The sequence below is a fragment of the Takifugu flavidus genome, chromosome 10 (genome assembly GCF_003711565.1).
Source record: "Takifugu flavidus isolate HTHZ2018 chromosome 10, ASM371156v2, whole genome shotgun sequence".
NCBI classification, from domain to species: domain Eukaryota; kingdom Metazoa; phylum Chordata; class Actinopteri; order Tetraodontiformes; family Tetraodontidae; genus Takifugu; species Takifugu flavidus.
This window is the reverse complement of record NC_079529.1, coordinates 8,282,214-8,294,287: the sequence shown is the minus strand read 5'-3', so window position 1 is coordinate 8,294,287 and position 12,074 is coordinate 8,282,214. Positions and strand designations below refer to the sequence as shown.

At 44.9% G+C, this 12,074-nt stretch overlaps 2 protein-coding genes across 6 annotated transcripts; one reads left to right on the top strand and one right to left on the bottom strand.

The window, feature by feature from the left end:
• The first annotated feature begins 63 nt into the window (after window positions 1-63).
• ebag9 (estrogen receptor binding site associated antigen 9) lies at window positions 64-4,216 on the top strand. Its single transcript, XM_057045040.1, has 7 exons — window positions 64-387; window positions 782-876; window positions 1,057-1,138; window positions 1,302-1,457; window positions 2,121-2,231; window positions 2,443-2,534; window positions 2,771-4,216. Exons 2-7 carry the CDS (start codon window positions 794-796, stop codon window positions 2,886-2,888), a joined length of 642 nt encoding a protein of 213 aa, XP_056901020.1. The 5' UTR covers window positions 64-387; window positions 782-793; the 3' UTR covers window positions 2,889-4,216.
• Window positions 4,217-5,133: 917 nt separating this feature from the next.
• Window positions 5,134-10,443, bottom strand: sybu (syntabulin (syntaxin-interacting)). 5 transcript variants are annotated; one of them, XM_057045034.1, is made up of 7 exons: window positions 10,391-10,443; window positions 10,118-10,304; window positions 9,389-9,589; window positions 8,495-8,594; window positions 8,254-8,403; window positions 7,015-7,173; window positions 5,134-6,913 (listed from the first exon to the last, which is right to left on the bottom strand). In XM_057045034.1, exons 1-7 carry the CDS (start codon window positions 10,412-10,414, stop codon window positions 5,764-5,766), a joined length of 1,971 nt encoding a protein of 656 aa, XP_056901014.1. In that variant the 5' UTR covers window positions 10,415-10,443; the 3' UTR covers window positions 5,134-5,763. The 5 variants fall into 5 exon arrangements, with proteins under 5 accessions (XP_056901014.1, XP_056901015.1, XP_056901016.1 ...); XM_057045035.1 differs by having other exon boundaries at window positions 7,015-7,170; XM_057045036.1 differs by having other exon boundaries at window positions 9,389-9,535.
• Window positions 10,444-12,074: the final 1,631 nt, after the last annotated feature.

The window sequence follows — 12,074 nt, the reverse complement described above, 5'->3', positions numbered from 1 at the left end:
CGCTTACAGTATTGAGTGTCAGAATTTCCGACAGTCTTTAAATGCAGCAGGACCACGCTTTACTTCCTCGTTTCCGCTGTTCTCAGTTCAAAGATGGCAGCCCTGACACAGAGATGAGAGACGACACGAATTAAGGAGTTTTGTCATGACATCGCTGCAGAGGAAACAGCTGTTGTACGGAGAATTCTGACATGATGTTGAAGCGTTTTGTAACTGCAGAGGTTCTGCTTCACGAAGACAGTTGACGGGTCTAGAAATGTCATGTTATTTTCTGTGGGCTAGGCTAGCAAACAACCGTTAGCAAATAAATGCACTTGTCTTTTTTGTCCACACCAGAAGGCAAAAAAAGCCCTTCTTCTTTCATACGCTACATTGACATCTCCTTAGGTAAGTTACGTGGTGTCAACATTCGCAATAATGTAATGTTTAAATATGCTATGTATGATACGAATACATACTGCAGAATTGTGTTATATTTGTCACAATCCTTTGCTCAGTAGTTCTATGTGACAGGCCTGGTGTTAAACGGTATAACGTTGAAGCTGCTAGCAGATCTATCTAAACTTTGCATATTATGCATGATAATGTGAAATCTAATCGGAACACTACGTTCTTCTGATCACGAATGATTCAAATTATATGATAAATGACATGCAACGGGAATGATCTTCATATCACCTAATTAAAGACTTGTATTTCCCTCTATCATCTCAAATAATTTTTAGCTTCCCTTGGGCCTCACTCAAAAAGCCAAATTCTACTGTTTTCCTTTGTATTTCAGGTCACTTCCAGCATGGCCATCACTCAGTTCCGTCTCTTCAAGATCTGCACCTGTCTAGCCAGTTTACTTTCCTTCTTTAAAAGGTTGATATGCAGGTAAGCAGACCAGAATTCTTAAATTCCAGGACTTCTGCTTTTGCCTCTGAAGTTATTGTGAATATAATTCAACTGCAGTAATTTTAATACTATTTAACGTCCTGCAAAAAGGCTTTTCAGCAAAAAAATTAATGCATGAATTTCTCTAATTTTTATGTACTTCTTTATCTTACTCCGAAGGACTGGAAGGGGCCGCAAGCTTAGTGGCGATCAAATAACTCTCCCGACAACAGTGGATTTTTCCTCATCTGTCCCAAAACAGGTCAGGCTTGAATCAGAGGTGTCCAAATAGCCATTGTTGAGTTTATAGCTAAGTGTTTCCCCATTTAGAATACAAAGCGTTGCTATAACCACGAGAATAATACGGTAGCACAGTATTCTCATAATCTCTTTTGGAATTAAATTTTATATCCTTGTCTTTGCAGCCGGAGATTGAAGAATGGAGCTCTTGGGATGAAGACGCACCCACAAGTATCAAGATAGAAGGTGGCAACGGAAATGTCCCCCCTTCACCCAGTGAGGAAAACGATGAGCCAGACTACTTTAAGGACATGGCACCTACCATCAGAAAAACCCAAAAGGTATGTCTGTCATTGTATTACAAATAAAGAATACCTTAAATTAATGTGTTTCTCTCTGTGTTACAGTTGTGGTTGTGTATTAGTTTCAAGCAGTGCAGGGTTTCTGTCTGGAAATTCAATAGCAACCAGAGTTAGCTCTCCTGAGAAAGACTTAGACCATGTCCAAATGAGCACTGCCTCTGTTCCTACTAGTCAATTGCTATGTTAAGCTACATTTGAACAGTAAGCTTAGAGTTCATTATTATTTCGCATATTTGTAGTGTGCTTCTGCTATTGGTGTCCACATTCATGTATAGATTTTTTAAAATTTTTAATTGAAGGCTGAAATAACCATTTTGTTTTAGATGATGGTAATAAAACTGTAACAGTACTACAATATTCCAGAAAGGGGACTAAGTTATTTTATGAAAGGGGATACATGGACATGGTACCTTTGCTGCACGGTGTCACGAAGCATAATTTTAATCAAATTAACTTTTAAAAAAATTTACTTCGTCACTACACATGGCAGTCTGACTTTACATACTAAAAGCATTCGTTGTATGCTATCCTCAGGAAAAAGCACGACCATATACTGGATTGTTTCTGTGTTTATTTTTTCTTGCCTTTGACTCTTATTAAAATTCAATCTTATCTATTGTGTGCTGTTTTTCCCTGGTTTAGATTGTGCTGAAGAAGCGAGAGCCTTTGAACTACCTGGTTCCAGATGGCTCAGCAGGCTTTTCCAGCCGACTGGCAGCCTCTCAAGATATGATGAACTTTAATCCACCCTCGGTAAGATGCTACTTCACACCGTCCATTGTGTTAGACAGGTTTTCTTTTCCTACCATAAGGAGAAGGCCATTTTCAAATGTTCCAAACTGGTTTCATTTCTCAGTCTAGAGTCACTGCTGTTTGACAGTAAAACATCCATTTTAACTGTGCTTCATAGTCTCTTGGGGAAGATTCAAAGATTAAAATGTAATTATGTATGATTTTTGTTGAGGCTGAGCTGGGAGAAATGGACAACTGGCAGGGAGACGCAAATGCTTGGGAAGATGAGTCTGATGCCACTTGGGAGGCAGAGGAGGTGCTCAGGTAATATAAATAAAGTGCTGTTATTGTAAAAGGCTTGTATAAATTCAATAAAACAGGATAATTTGGTTAGTTGGGTTGTTTGCATTTAAACACCTCATGTGTGTACAGCCCTTTAGATTCACTTGTTGACCAGTAGATGGCAGTGTTGGTAATAGGTTGTTTGAGTCTTAGATGTCACTGATTCCACTGACATGTGCTCTAGTGACACCTCACACCACTCTACCTTCTCTCTGCAGACAACAGAAGATGGCAGAGAGAGAAAAACGCTCCATGGAGCAGCAGAGGAAGAAAATGGAGAAGGAGGCTCAGAGGATGATGAAGAAGGAGCAGAAAATTGCCGTCAAGCTCTCATAACATTGAGACCTGCTCAGTTTTGAGCTGGTGGAATGGGGCAGGGGCAAAGACACTTAATCATCCAATATTTGGTCTCATTGTCATCCTTATAAAGAGGATCATCACCCCACAGTACTCGTCTGTCCCCCCCATTCCCACCCTGTTTTCACCAACAGCCATTATTGTCACTTTTCCTGCTGCTGCCGTGCGAGATACACCGTTCGTTGGATGAGATCAGGTTGGGCTTTAAGGCTGAGCTGGACTATCATCAGTTCATCTTGGGTCAAAGGGTAAATGCACCATTTGGTTAGGTTGTGGTTAATTTGGTGGGCAGTATAGAAGAAAATCTTTCTACTCTGCCACTTTTCCCAGAGACCTTTGTAAATAAACAGACACCTTTTTGAAACTCTAATAGGGACAAAAATTCCTTTTCTTTTGTCATGTGTAAGTGTGTAATAATTGGGATCACCAAATGCCAGTGGTTTAATTTTATTCTAATTATGCCATTGTGATTATTTTTCATTCAAATTAAATTAATTTTACTTAAATTTCACATGATATCAATGTGTTATGTACCCTTAACTTTAGTGGAAAAGTTAAAACAGAATCAAAACTCTTTAAAATAAACTGACCATGCACAGGAATCGATGGTAATTTGACATTAATAGTAGAGTTTTGTTTTTTAATGGAGGGAATGTTGCTTTGCTCTTTAATAATAACACACTCGTGCATGAACTTCATAACATATGGATCATGCTGCTGGTGATGGCGGCAACTGAGACAACGTGAAATCTTGCTTCTCGCGTGAAAATGAATGGCCAAAGATGTATTCTGATTTAAAACTTTGGCAGCAAGAGATTGTCAGTAGTTGTCGTGGAAAGGCTGGCAGATGAAGTACGATTACAATCATGTAGGGTTTTAACAGAAATGGCTAGAGGTTGTTGGGTTAATTTCTATCCTGAATGCCTAAATTGAGCTAATATTAGGTATTATCACACTTGCGAGAAATTGTTCATCAAAAGTTGACATTTGGCATCTTCATCCATCCCAAAAGAATGAGTCGCTGCATGAATAGTTTTAAGAGCTTGAACCAAAGCAGGTGTTTCATTTAAAGAACTGTAGCGTCTGGGTTTGTTTTCTTTATCAGATACATCATCCATCAGTGGAAAATATGTTTCGCTTTTGTCATGTTGCACATTTGTGTCCAGAAGCGACGCCTTTGTACCGTTCCCCCTTTGGTTGATCTTGACATTTAAGGCCAAAAGCTCAGCTGAGGTGGTTTTAGTGGCTTGTAAGTCTGCTGCCTCGGTCTCATGGAGTTTTTCTAATAAAGATTTCATTTCTTTAAAGTGTAATGTGTTTGATCGGGCTGCTGGATGTGCATTGTGGATACATTCTAACACTGATGGAGGTGCCATTTGAGATGGCTGCTGTTTACATGCCAATATGTAGCTGTGTGTAGATGCTATGAAACTTGGAAGCAGTGCCCGCCCACCCCTTAAGCTTTCACTACACAACTAAACAATGTTGACTGAAAACCTTATTTCGGCCTCAAAAACCTTAATATCCACCATTAGCTTCTCTACATCCTGGATTGATGACTGCCATCACTCCTCTGGGCTCCATTATTAGTGTGTCACCTTCATCTATCTGGGGATTCTACCTGCCAGGCCTCCGAGACCAATCGTGACCCATTTTCCTAAAAGAAAGCTTTGAAAAGTGGAACGTTCTATTTTTAGGGTAGCGAAACAATTGATAACCAAATGAAGCTGCTTCAAAAGCTCACACTAAAAATCTGACTCCTCTCTGGTGACTTGTGCTGGATGTGCAGCAGCTGGAAGATCTTGTCACAGATGACATTTCGCTGAAGAAAACCCATCAAAGCCTCCACATAGACCTGAAGATGCCAAGTCTTGATTCATTTAATCAGCTTTCACTAAATTCAGTTGTGTAATAGTTCTGTGTGTGTGTGTGCGTGCGCACTCTGGTACTGGCCCAGTTTTTACTGGTGTGAGGACAATGTTCCCCAGCTGCTCAGGGACCTCAGCAAAATGGGTTTAATGGGCTTCATACTGTCAAGACACACATCCTCAGGGATGACTAAAAATACAGGCAGGGGGAGTTTTTACACAACGCTCGGCTGCACTTGGTTGTTTTTACTTTTTCATTGATTTATTTAGGAACTCGGGTCACCCTGGTCTCTAATGCAAGCTACACTTCGCCACGGTTGCGTGGCCGTTTTGAAATGAATTACACGTCTCACATGTGACGAGAATATATCATGCTTTAATAATAAAGATACAAGGACATTTGATGTAAACCACCAGTATTGCACATAGCTCAGGCACAAAACAAGTGTCAGTTGCTTCGAAGCGCTAACTTATTCCTAGGAACAATACACGGGCTGCACCGATTAAAGCTCTACACCCGGGGAGGAGGGAAAAAGGTCAGGAAACAAAGGGGTGAAATTACATTAAAGCTTTGGCTGAACATTTAATTGTGAACAAGAACTCAAAACACTCGAATTCCCAGAACTCCTCGAACAAAAACCCACATTCCATTTTACGCGTCTCCCAAAAATACGACCTCTCCCCGAAAAAAAGGAAAACTCGGGACATCAGACAATTACACACAACCATCTGCCCAGATGATCAGCTTCCACATGTAAATGTTAAATATATAAATTACCCTTTAAAAAAATAATTCCTTTCCCATTTGTCACCATTCTCCCTTCAGCTCATGGTAACGGCACAGTGCAAAGTAACAGTGTTGGGAAGTAACTGCTAGAATATCATTAAGTGTTTGACAAAAACACAAGTCTCACAAAAAGAAGAAGAAGAGTCTGCAAATATGCTCAAGTGCTTTTGTTAGTTTTGTGCATGTGCGGTGAAAGCATTTACACTTCCCGTCCTTGAGTGACATTGCGAAGAGAGTGCAATCCCATGATGCAGCAGCCTCTGATCAGACCGGCGATGTACACTGGAGGGCTTCCGTCCACGCCGTGGCGGGAGCACAGCCAGGCCACAGAGGGCAGTAGAGGTGCCGCCACGGCCACCAGATCCACCAGGAAGCTGTTGCTCCAGTAGCGCTTGCCGACCGCATCCAGTCCCTGTGAGAGACCAGGCTCCTCCTCGCCGACGCTGAAGTCCAGCTCCTTCATGAACCCTCGATGCTCAGCTGGTTCGGAGCAGCACGTGCCTGAGTCGGTGGAGGTGTCGGGGCTCTCTGGAGGAACGGGACAGGGAATGCTGGGTGGAGGTGGCCCCGGAGCCTGACCGGCGAGAGTGTGAGAGGCCTGGGTACACATGCCCAGAGGATTGGTGGAGACTGGAGCTGTGTCCCCTGCTGTTGCCTTGTGGTACTGCAGCAGCTGGAGCACGAGGGCAGGCAGGTCCGGAGAGCAGGACATCACATCCGTCTGGATTCCTTTATCTTCTGTGCTCTGCTGTGAAAGCATGCTCACAGAGATGGTACCAGAAACTGTGTTTGGTGTGGGTTTAATAGGTTCTCCAATCAGTGGATCCTCCGACAGCACAGATACCCCAGGCTCAGCCCTCAGCCCACGGTCCTGACCAACATCTACTGCAGTGGACATGAAAACCTCCTCCAAAATGTCCACTCTGCTGGCAATTTCATCATTGATCAAAAGCCCACTGTCAGCCATGGCCTCCACCCCTTGTTCTCCCATCTCCATCCCGTGCTCTTCCTCCCCCACCAGCTTGTTTCCGCCACCACTGGGGCCTTCGGAGAGGAAATCCAGAGTGTTTTCACCTTGGAGGTTGGTGCCACTCTGGGCGAGCTCCATGCTGCGCAGCAGAGACTCCAGTTTCCTGTTCTGTATGTTGATGTCGATGAAGTACTTCTGGATTCCCTTATCCTTCTCCATCAGGCTGCTCTTCATGGTTTCCACCACCTGGCGCAGCTGCTTGATCTCCTTGCGAGCCTCTTTGAGGGACAGCTGAGCCTCCACACGGTGACACTCTTCTTCGATCCAGTCTTCCCTCATCCGGCTGAGCTGGCCCTTCAGATCCTGAATCTCAGACTCCCTAAACCAGCCAAGAAAGTCACAAATGATGTAAATGATCTTTGGAATTTCCATTACCCACTCATCCAGGAATCAGACTGATTCCTCCACCCTCATTCTCACCTGTCGTGGACTCTGTTCTCAGACTCCAGCAGTTTGGTCCTCAGATGTCTGATGGCCACCTCCTTCTGCTGAAGGGGGGTGAGGTACTGCTCAGGGTTTGGGGGTCTGATGCCATGGTTGTCCCCACACAGGTGGTAGGATCCCAAGCCGGCTCTCCTGCTGAACACAGGATGGAATCTGGTAAAGACCGAGTTTCTCTTTTCACATTCCACGCAGAAACCTTTTGGAACGTAGAAGTGGAAACTCCTCACTGTGGACGGCATTTTGTTTGGCTTTCCTGGAACTAGCGTCTGCCTCGGCATTACTGGCCTGTGGCCAAAATGCTGCTTTAGTGGGTATAAACAAGCGATAGAGCAGAGAAAAATGACCCTTAACCAAAAAACTAATTGCATTAACATTCAGATGCCCTTTATATGCTCTCCGAGTGGTGCAGCTTTATGCTCAGAGAGGGCAGATAAAAGGATTTGTGTGTTCTGTAGAGGAGGGGCTAGCAGATTTGGACCGTATGCAAAGCAGCATGAAAGCCCCTCTCTGCCACCAGCACAATATCCTAGCAACCTGGGATACTTGAGGCTTTGATGCAAGTGCGCCGCATCCAGCCAGAAATAGAAACGGCCTTGCAGGAGGTGGCAATGGGAGGAAAAGATGTCACGTGACATTCAACCAAGCGGAGAAAAAGGCTTTAAAGTGACGAGGGCGGATGGCTACGGGGCGTTTATGGAGGCTGGGAATGCGAGATAAAGGCGACGGATCGGCCTCCTGCAAAGGGACCCAAAAACGCTGCGACATAATGCCGGGGCTGATGCGGCAGCCGTCAGAGGCGCAGAGCAAAATATCAAAGCGTCTTTGCTCCCTTCATTCTGAAATATTTATGGCTCTTTTCTCTCAGCCAAAGCTGGAATCTTTTCAGCCCGTTTGCAGGTTTGCTGCAGGCCACGTAAGGCCGCCATCCCAGCACCGCTGCTATCGAGTTTTTATTAATCCGCCCTCCAGCCAAACCATGACCGATATAATCCCAGACGGTTTAACAGGGCGTACGAGGAGGAAACAAACATCAGGGCTTAAACCAGCCACCCACTCACTTACGGATATTATCTGCGCTCCAGACCAAATCTCTCAAATCTCCCCGATCTTCGCGTTTAATCGGGGAAGAATGGGTTTGTAATGAATCCATGTCGAGAAATATAGAAAGTCTGAACATAAGGTCACACAAATGATCAAGAATGAAACGTTTCACACCTTGAAGTGGGGCTGGAGTTGCAGCTACTGCTGTTTGTCGAAGATGCAGCTTTAGGAGTCTTGTATGGGGCGTAGAGCTCCGCGTCACGGTTGGCCATCGGGCTCCCGGCTGGTTTGAACACTGGGAGGGATCTGATGTGGTTGCCACGGCTTAAAAGACAATAGCAATCACTGTTAAGTTGTTTGGTGAACATGCAGACTGTCAACAAGACAGAACCGTCTTGGCACTAAATGAACACACCTGCGCGAGGGAGCTTTCTTTGGGGCCAAAGTGAACGCGGGGTTCCCTTTGGCCTTCAGGCTCACACTGCTGCTGGAGGAGCTGAAGTCTGCCTCACTGCCTGCAGGGGAAGTAGCTTCATTGTATTAGCATGCCACCAAACAAAAACCAATTCTTTGAAACTTTGCTTCAAAACCTTGGCCTTCTTACTAAATTGATCCAGTCCACTTATGATTAACTCACTGTTCCTGTCAGCTCATTGATAAATGCTGCCATTTTGACTGTGGTGACAGATATTTATGCTAACAAGCATTAGTATGACACACAATTTAAAGTCTGTTTTCTGAGTTAAACCCAATAAATGCCAATGTCCAAAACCCATGTCCATCCTTTAGTTTGAAGGAGTGTGGCATTAAAATAACCTACTTCTGTTGCATGAGTCTAATTCCTTTCAATAAAAACCAAAGCCTAAATGGTACAAACACTCCATGAATCATTTGTCAATTTAACTGTCACCAAATGAAATCGGGAATTCAAAATAAAGCCCTACCTGAGAAGAGTCGTGTTCCATCAAACAACACCATAGTACTGTGTCCAGTGACAACTGTGTCAAACTAATTTGCCCAGAAATTGGTGATCTTCCACCACTTGGTGAGTGAACTAAGGGTGTGTGCACATTCCCCCTGGGTAGTAACTTCCTGCTGCTAATCACCCTAATTGGCTAAGCTCCCAAACCCTTTTCCCCAAACCAATCAGCTTCTTTACTCATTTTGATTGGTGATTAGGCATTTTTAAATGCCCTTCAGATTAAAAGGAAGGAAGACCTCTTAGCTTCAATCTGCTGTGGAGCTGTAATCTCTGTTGGGGCTAGCGAGTGCTGACATGCATCACGAGCTGATCTGTGTGTATCTTTACCTCTGGCCTTCATTGCTGACCTCAGCTCCCTCTTGTGCCTCTGGGTGCTGCGTGGTTCGCCGCTCCACTCGGCCATCACCCTCACCCTCTTCACTTTGGCCTTGCGCTCGGGGAGGACCGGCGAGCCGCGGCTGCTCCTCTCTGAGCCTGACGGGGTTTTGGAGGGGGACACAGACTGACTAGTGGGGCAGCCGGTGTCATCTATTGTGAACGGGCACACAGACAGCAATAGCCAAGGACAGGCAGCGTGGGGCAGGCAGGCGATCAGAGGGGGTCACCTTTGGCTTTGACTCTCATCGGGGGGGGGTTCACACATGCACACGTACATGCAATGCTGATTACTGAATAGAAGCTTTTCATTTGTTTACACTAGATAAATATGGAAAAGATTTAATTTTACGTTTCAGATACTTGTTTGTCAGTTAATTTGATTGTTTTGGACAATATTTGAATGTTATTTTAAATTTATTGGAGACAATTATATAGTTAAAACTGCCTTTTAAAATCCAACCTGATGCTACAAAAAAAGCTGTTAAATAATCAAATTTTTCATTTTATTGTGGTAAAATTGTGTTAGAAACTTTTACTTCCTAAGCTAGCCCTTTATTTTCTCTGTGCTTAGACGATGAAAATGATTTTGTTCCACATGCATAAAACCTGTTTACGGGGGGAACTGATGTGTCACATCTGTCCCAAAACAAGGGTGAATCCTGCTGCTGGACATCTTACCAGAGCAGAAGCTGTTGGTGCTGATGGTCCGTTTGGAGTGGTCTGAGCTGAGGTCACACTCCTTCCCCTCCTCCTCGGAGAACTGTGAGTCCGACAGGGGAGAGGATTTGTCTTTGGCTCTGAAGGGATGCAGCACCAGGCGCGGGATGCGGCTGCGGGGACTTCCGCTCTCAGGCGACTTCTTTTCCTGCCCGAAAGAAAAACAACCCATCTTTCACTTTCTCTGTTTCTTTTCCCCATCCAAACATTCAATGTGGAAACAGAAGAACTCACCTCGTATTCTTGGAATGGACCCATTGTGCTTCACGTGGCGGTTTTGACTAATAATCAAACACAAGAGCAGAATCAGTCAACTGCAAATGTGGCGGCATTTGGACGTGGCACCAAATACGCCTGGCAAACAAGGACAGTCTGTGAGAAGCCACTAAATCCGACCCACACACACACCCACACACACACACACACCCACACACACACCCTGGTTGATACAACACAGCAAGTCCAGAGCCTGTCACTTTAATCTGAAGGCACGTCTTTAGTGCTTAAACCGATTTTATAAACGTACCAGCTATTAAAACATAATGCTTTCAAGACTATTAATAATATATTTGAGGAGATGAGAACTGTTTGTTTCTCACATATAAACGAGGTCAGTCATACACTAAATAATGCAGAATTTTGTTCATGCCAGAATAACCTCCACGCAGTTACATCACTTCCTCGGCTGTTTCCTCTCATAGTCGGTGCCCAAAGGGGGCAGTTGCATAAGTGCATTATGGGTATTTCCCCCTTGTATCTGTGAGGGTGTTGTACTGCTCTGTCTTCCCTCACTCTGTCCATATGTCCAGCCCGGGCTGCACAAGACAATGGACTGTAGGCAACGCGGTGATGTCATCACGCCGTGACCTCATGCCAGCCCCGATCACATGCACGCAGCCACGATTCGATCAGCGGCCCTCAGTAGGATTGCAAATATAGGGCAGAGAGCCACGGGAATCAAAACCCACTTACAAAAATAGACTCAAGCACCCTGGGGAACACGTTCCCTCTGGTTCTGAAGATTCCAGAACAATCCCGAGTCTACCTGTCACACAGCAGTCAGGGCGAAGATGTGCCCTGACAATGGCGGAAACAATGGGGTAGCTGTGAGAGGTTAGGTATGGTAGTAAAGTGGTTCACAAAGGGTAGAGACCCCCCCTCCCCCATGGTGGGGGAATCGCAGTGTCACTAGACTTGAACCTGGAGTGCACCCAATTCAATCTCCATGGGCTCCTGGGACGCATCACTGGGACAGTAGATGGATCCCATTTTCATTTAGAAGACGTTAAACAACTATCCAAGGTAGTGTTCTATGTCAACTGGACTGGGTTTCTTCTCTTGAAGAAACTTCAAGAGAAGAAACCCAGAAACCTTGGATACAATGACCTGGATGATTGAGAATCTACACAGACATGTTAAACAACTATGTGACATAGGCTTGAATTCCTCTCCTGAACTTCTCGCTGCTTGAATCCAGACAGCCCGGGTTGGATAACGCGCAATCATTTACAGATCCCATGATGAACAAGTCTTTAAGCCTCCTCTGATGCTGTTCCCCTCACCCAGATGGTGGGAACCAGCACGGCGTGGGCGTGAAAGATGCTTTCGCTTTAATCTGCCCCTGTTGACGTGTTCCCTCGCAGAGAAGCCCCATAGCGGGACGATGGTGAGGCGGTTCAGTGATGCTGACAGTCGCTCCACTTTCTTCTGAATTGACGCGTCAGGAACATCTTCCTCCAGAACATTTTCAGATGCCTTCTGTGAGGGACGTGATGCTCACTGACCCACGCCAGACTGCCTCATCACTACATGATGTCACCACTGACTAATCACTTTCACTCATCAGAGATTAAAATCGTTCCTCTTTTCATTTTCACAGCAGCGGCTGCTTTAAGATCCTGCCAAATGCAGCCCGGGC

Bases quoted from the DNA above. Each gene is read 5' to 3' on its own strand.
- sybu (XM_057045034.1), bottom strand. From the start codon at position 10,414: ATGGGTCCATTCCAAGAATACGAG. The intron at 9,590-10,117 runs GTAAGATGTCCA...CGTTCACAATAG, and splicing joins CACCAACAGCTTCTGCTCTG to ATGACACCGGCTGCCCCACT. The intron at 8,595-9,388 runs GTAAAGATACAC...CTTCCCCTGCAG, and splicing joins GTCAGCAATGAAGGCCAGAG to GCAGTGAGGCAGACTTCAGC.
- ebag9 (XM_057045040.1), top strand. From the start codon at position 794: ATGGCCATCACTCAGTTCCGTCTCTTCAAGATCTGCACCTGTCTAGCC. The intron at 1,458-2,120 runs GTATGTCTGTCA...TCCCTGGTTTAG, and splicing joins CCATCAGAAAAACCCAAAAG to ATTGTGCTGAAGAAGCGAGA. The intron at 2,232-2,442 runs GTAAGATGCTAC...ATTTTTGTTGAG, and splicing joins TGAACTTTAATCCACCCTCG to GCTGAGCTGGGAGAAATGGA.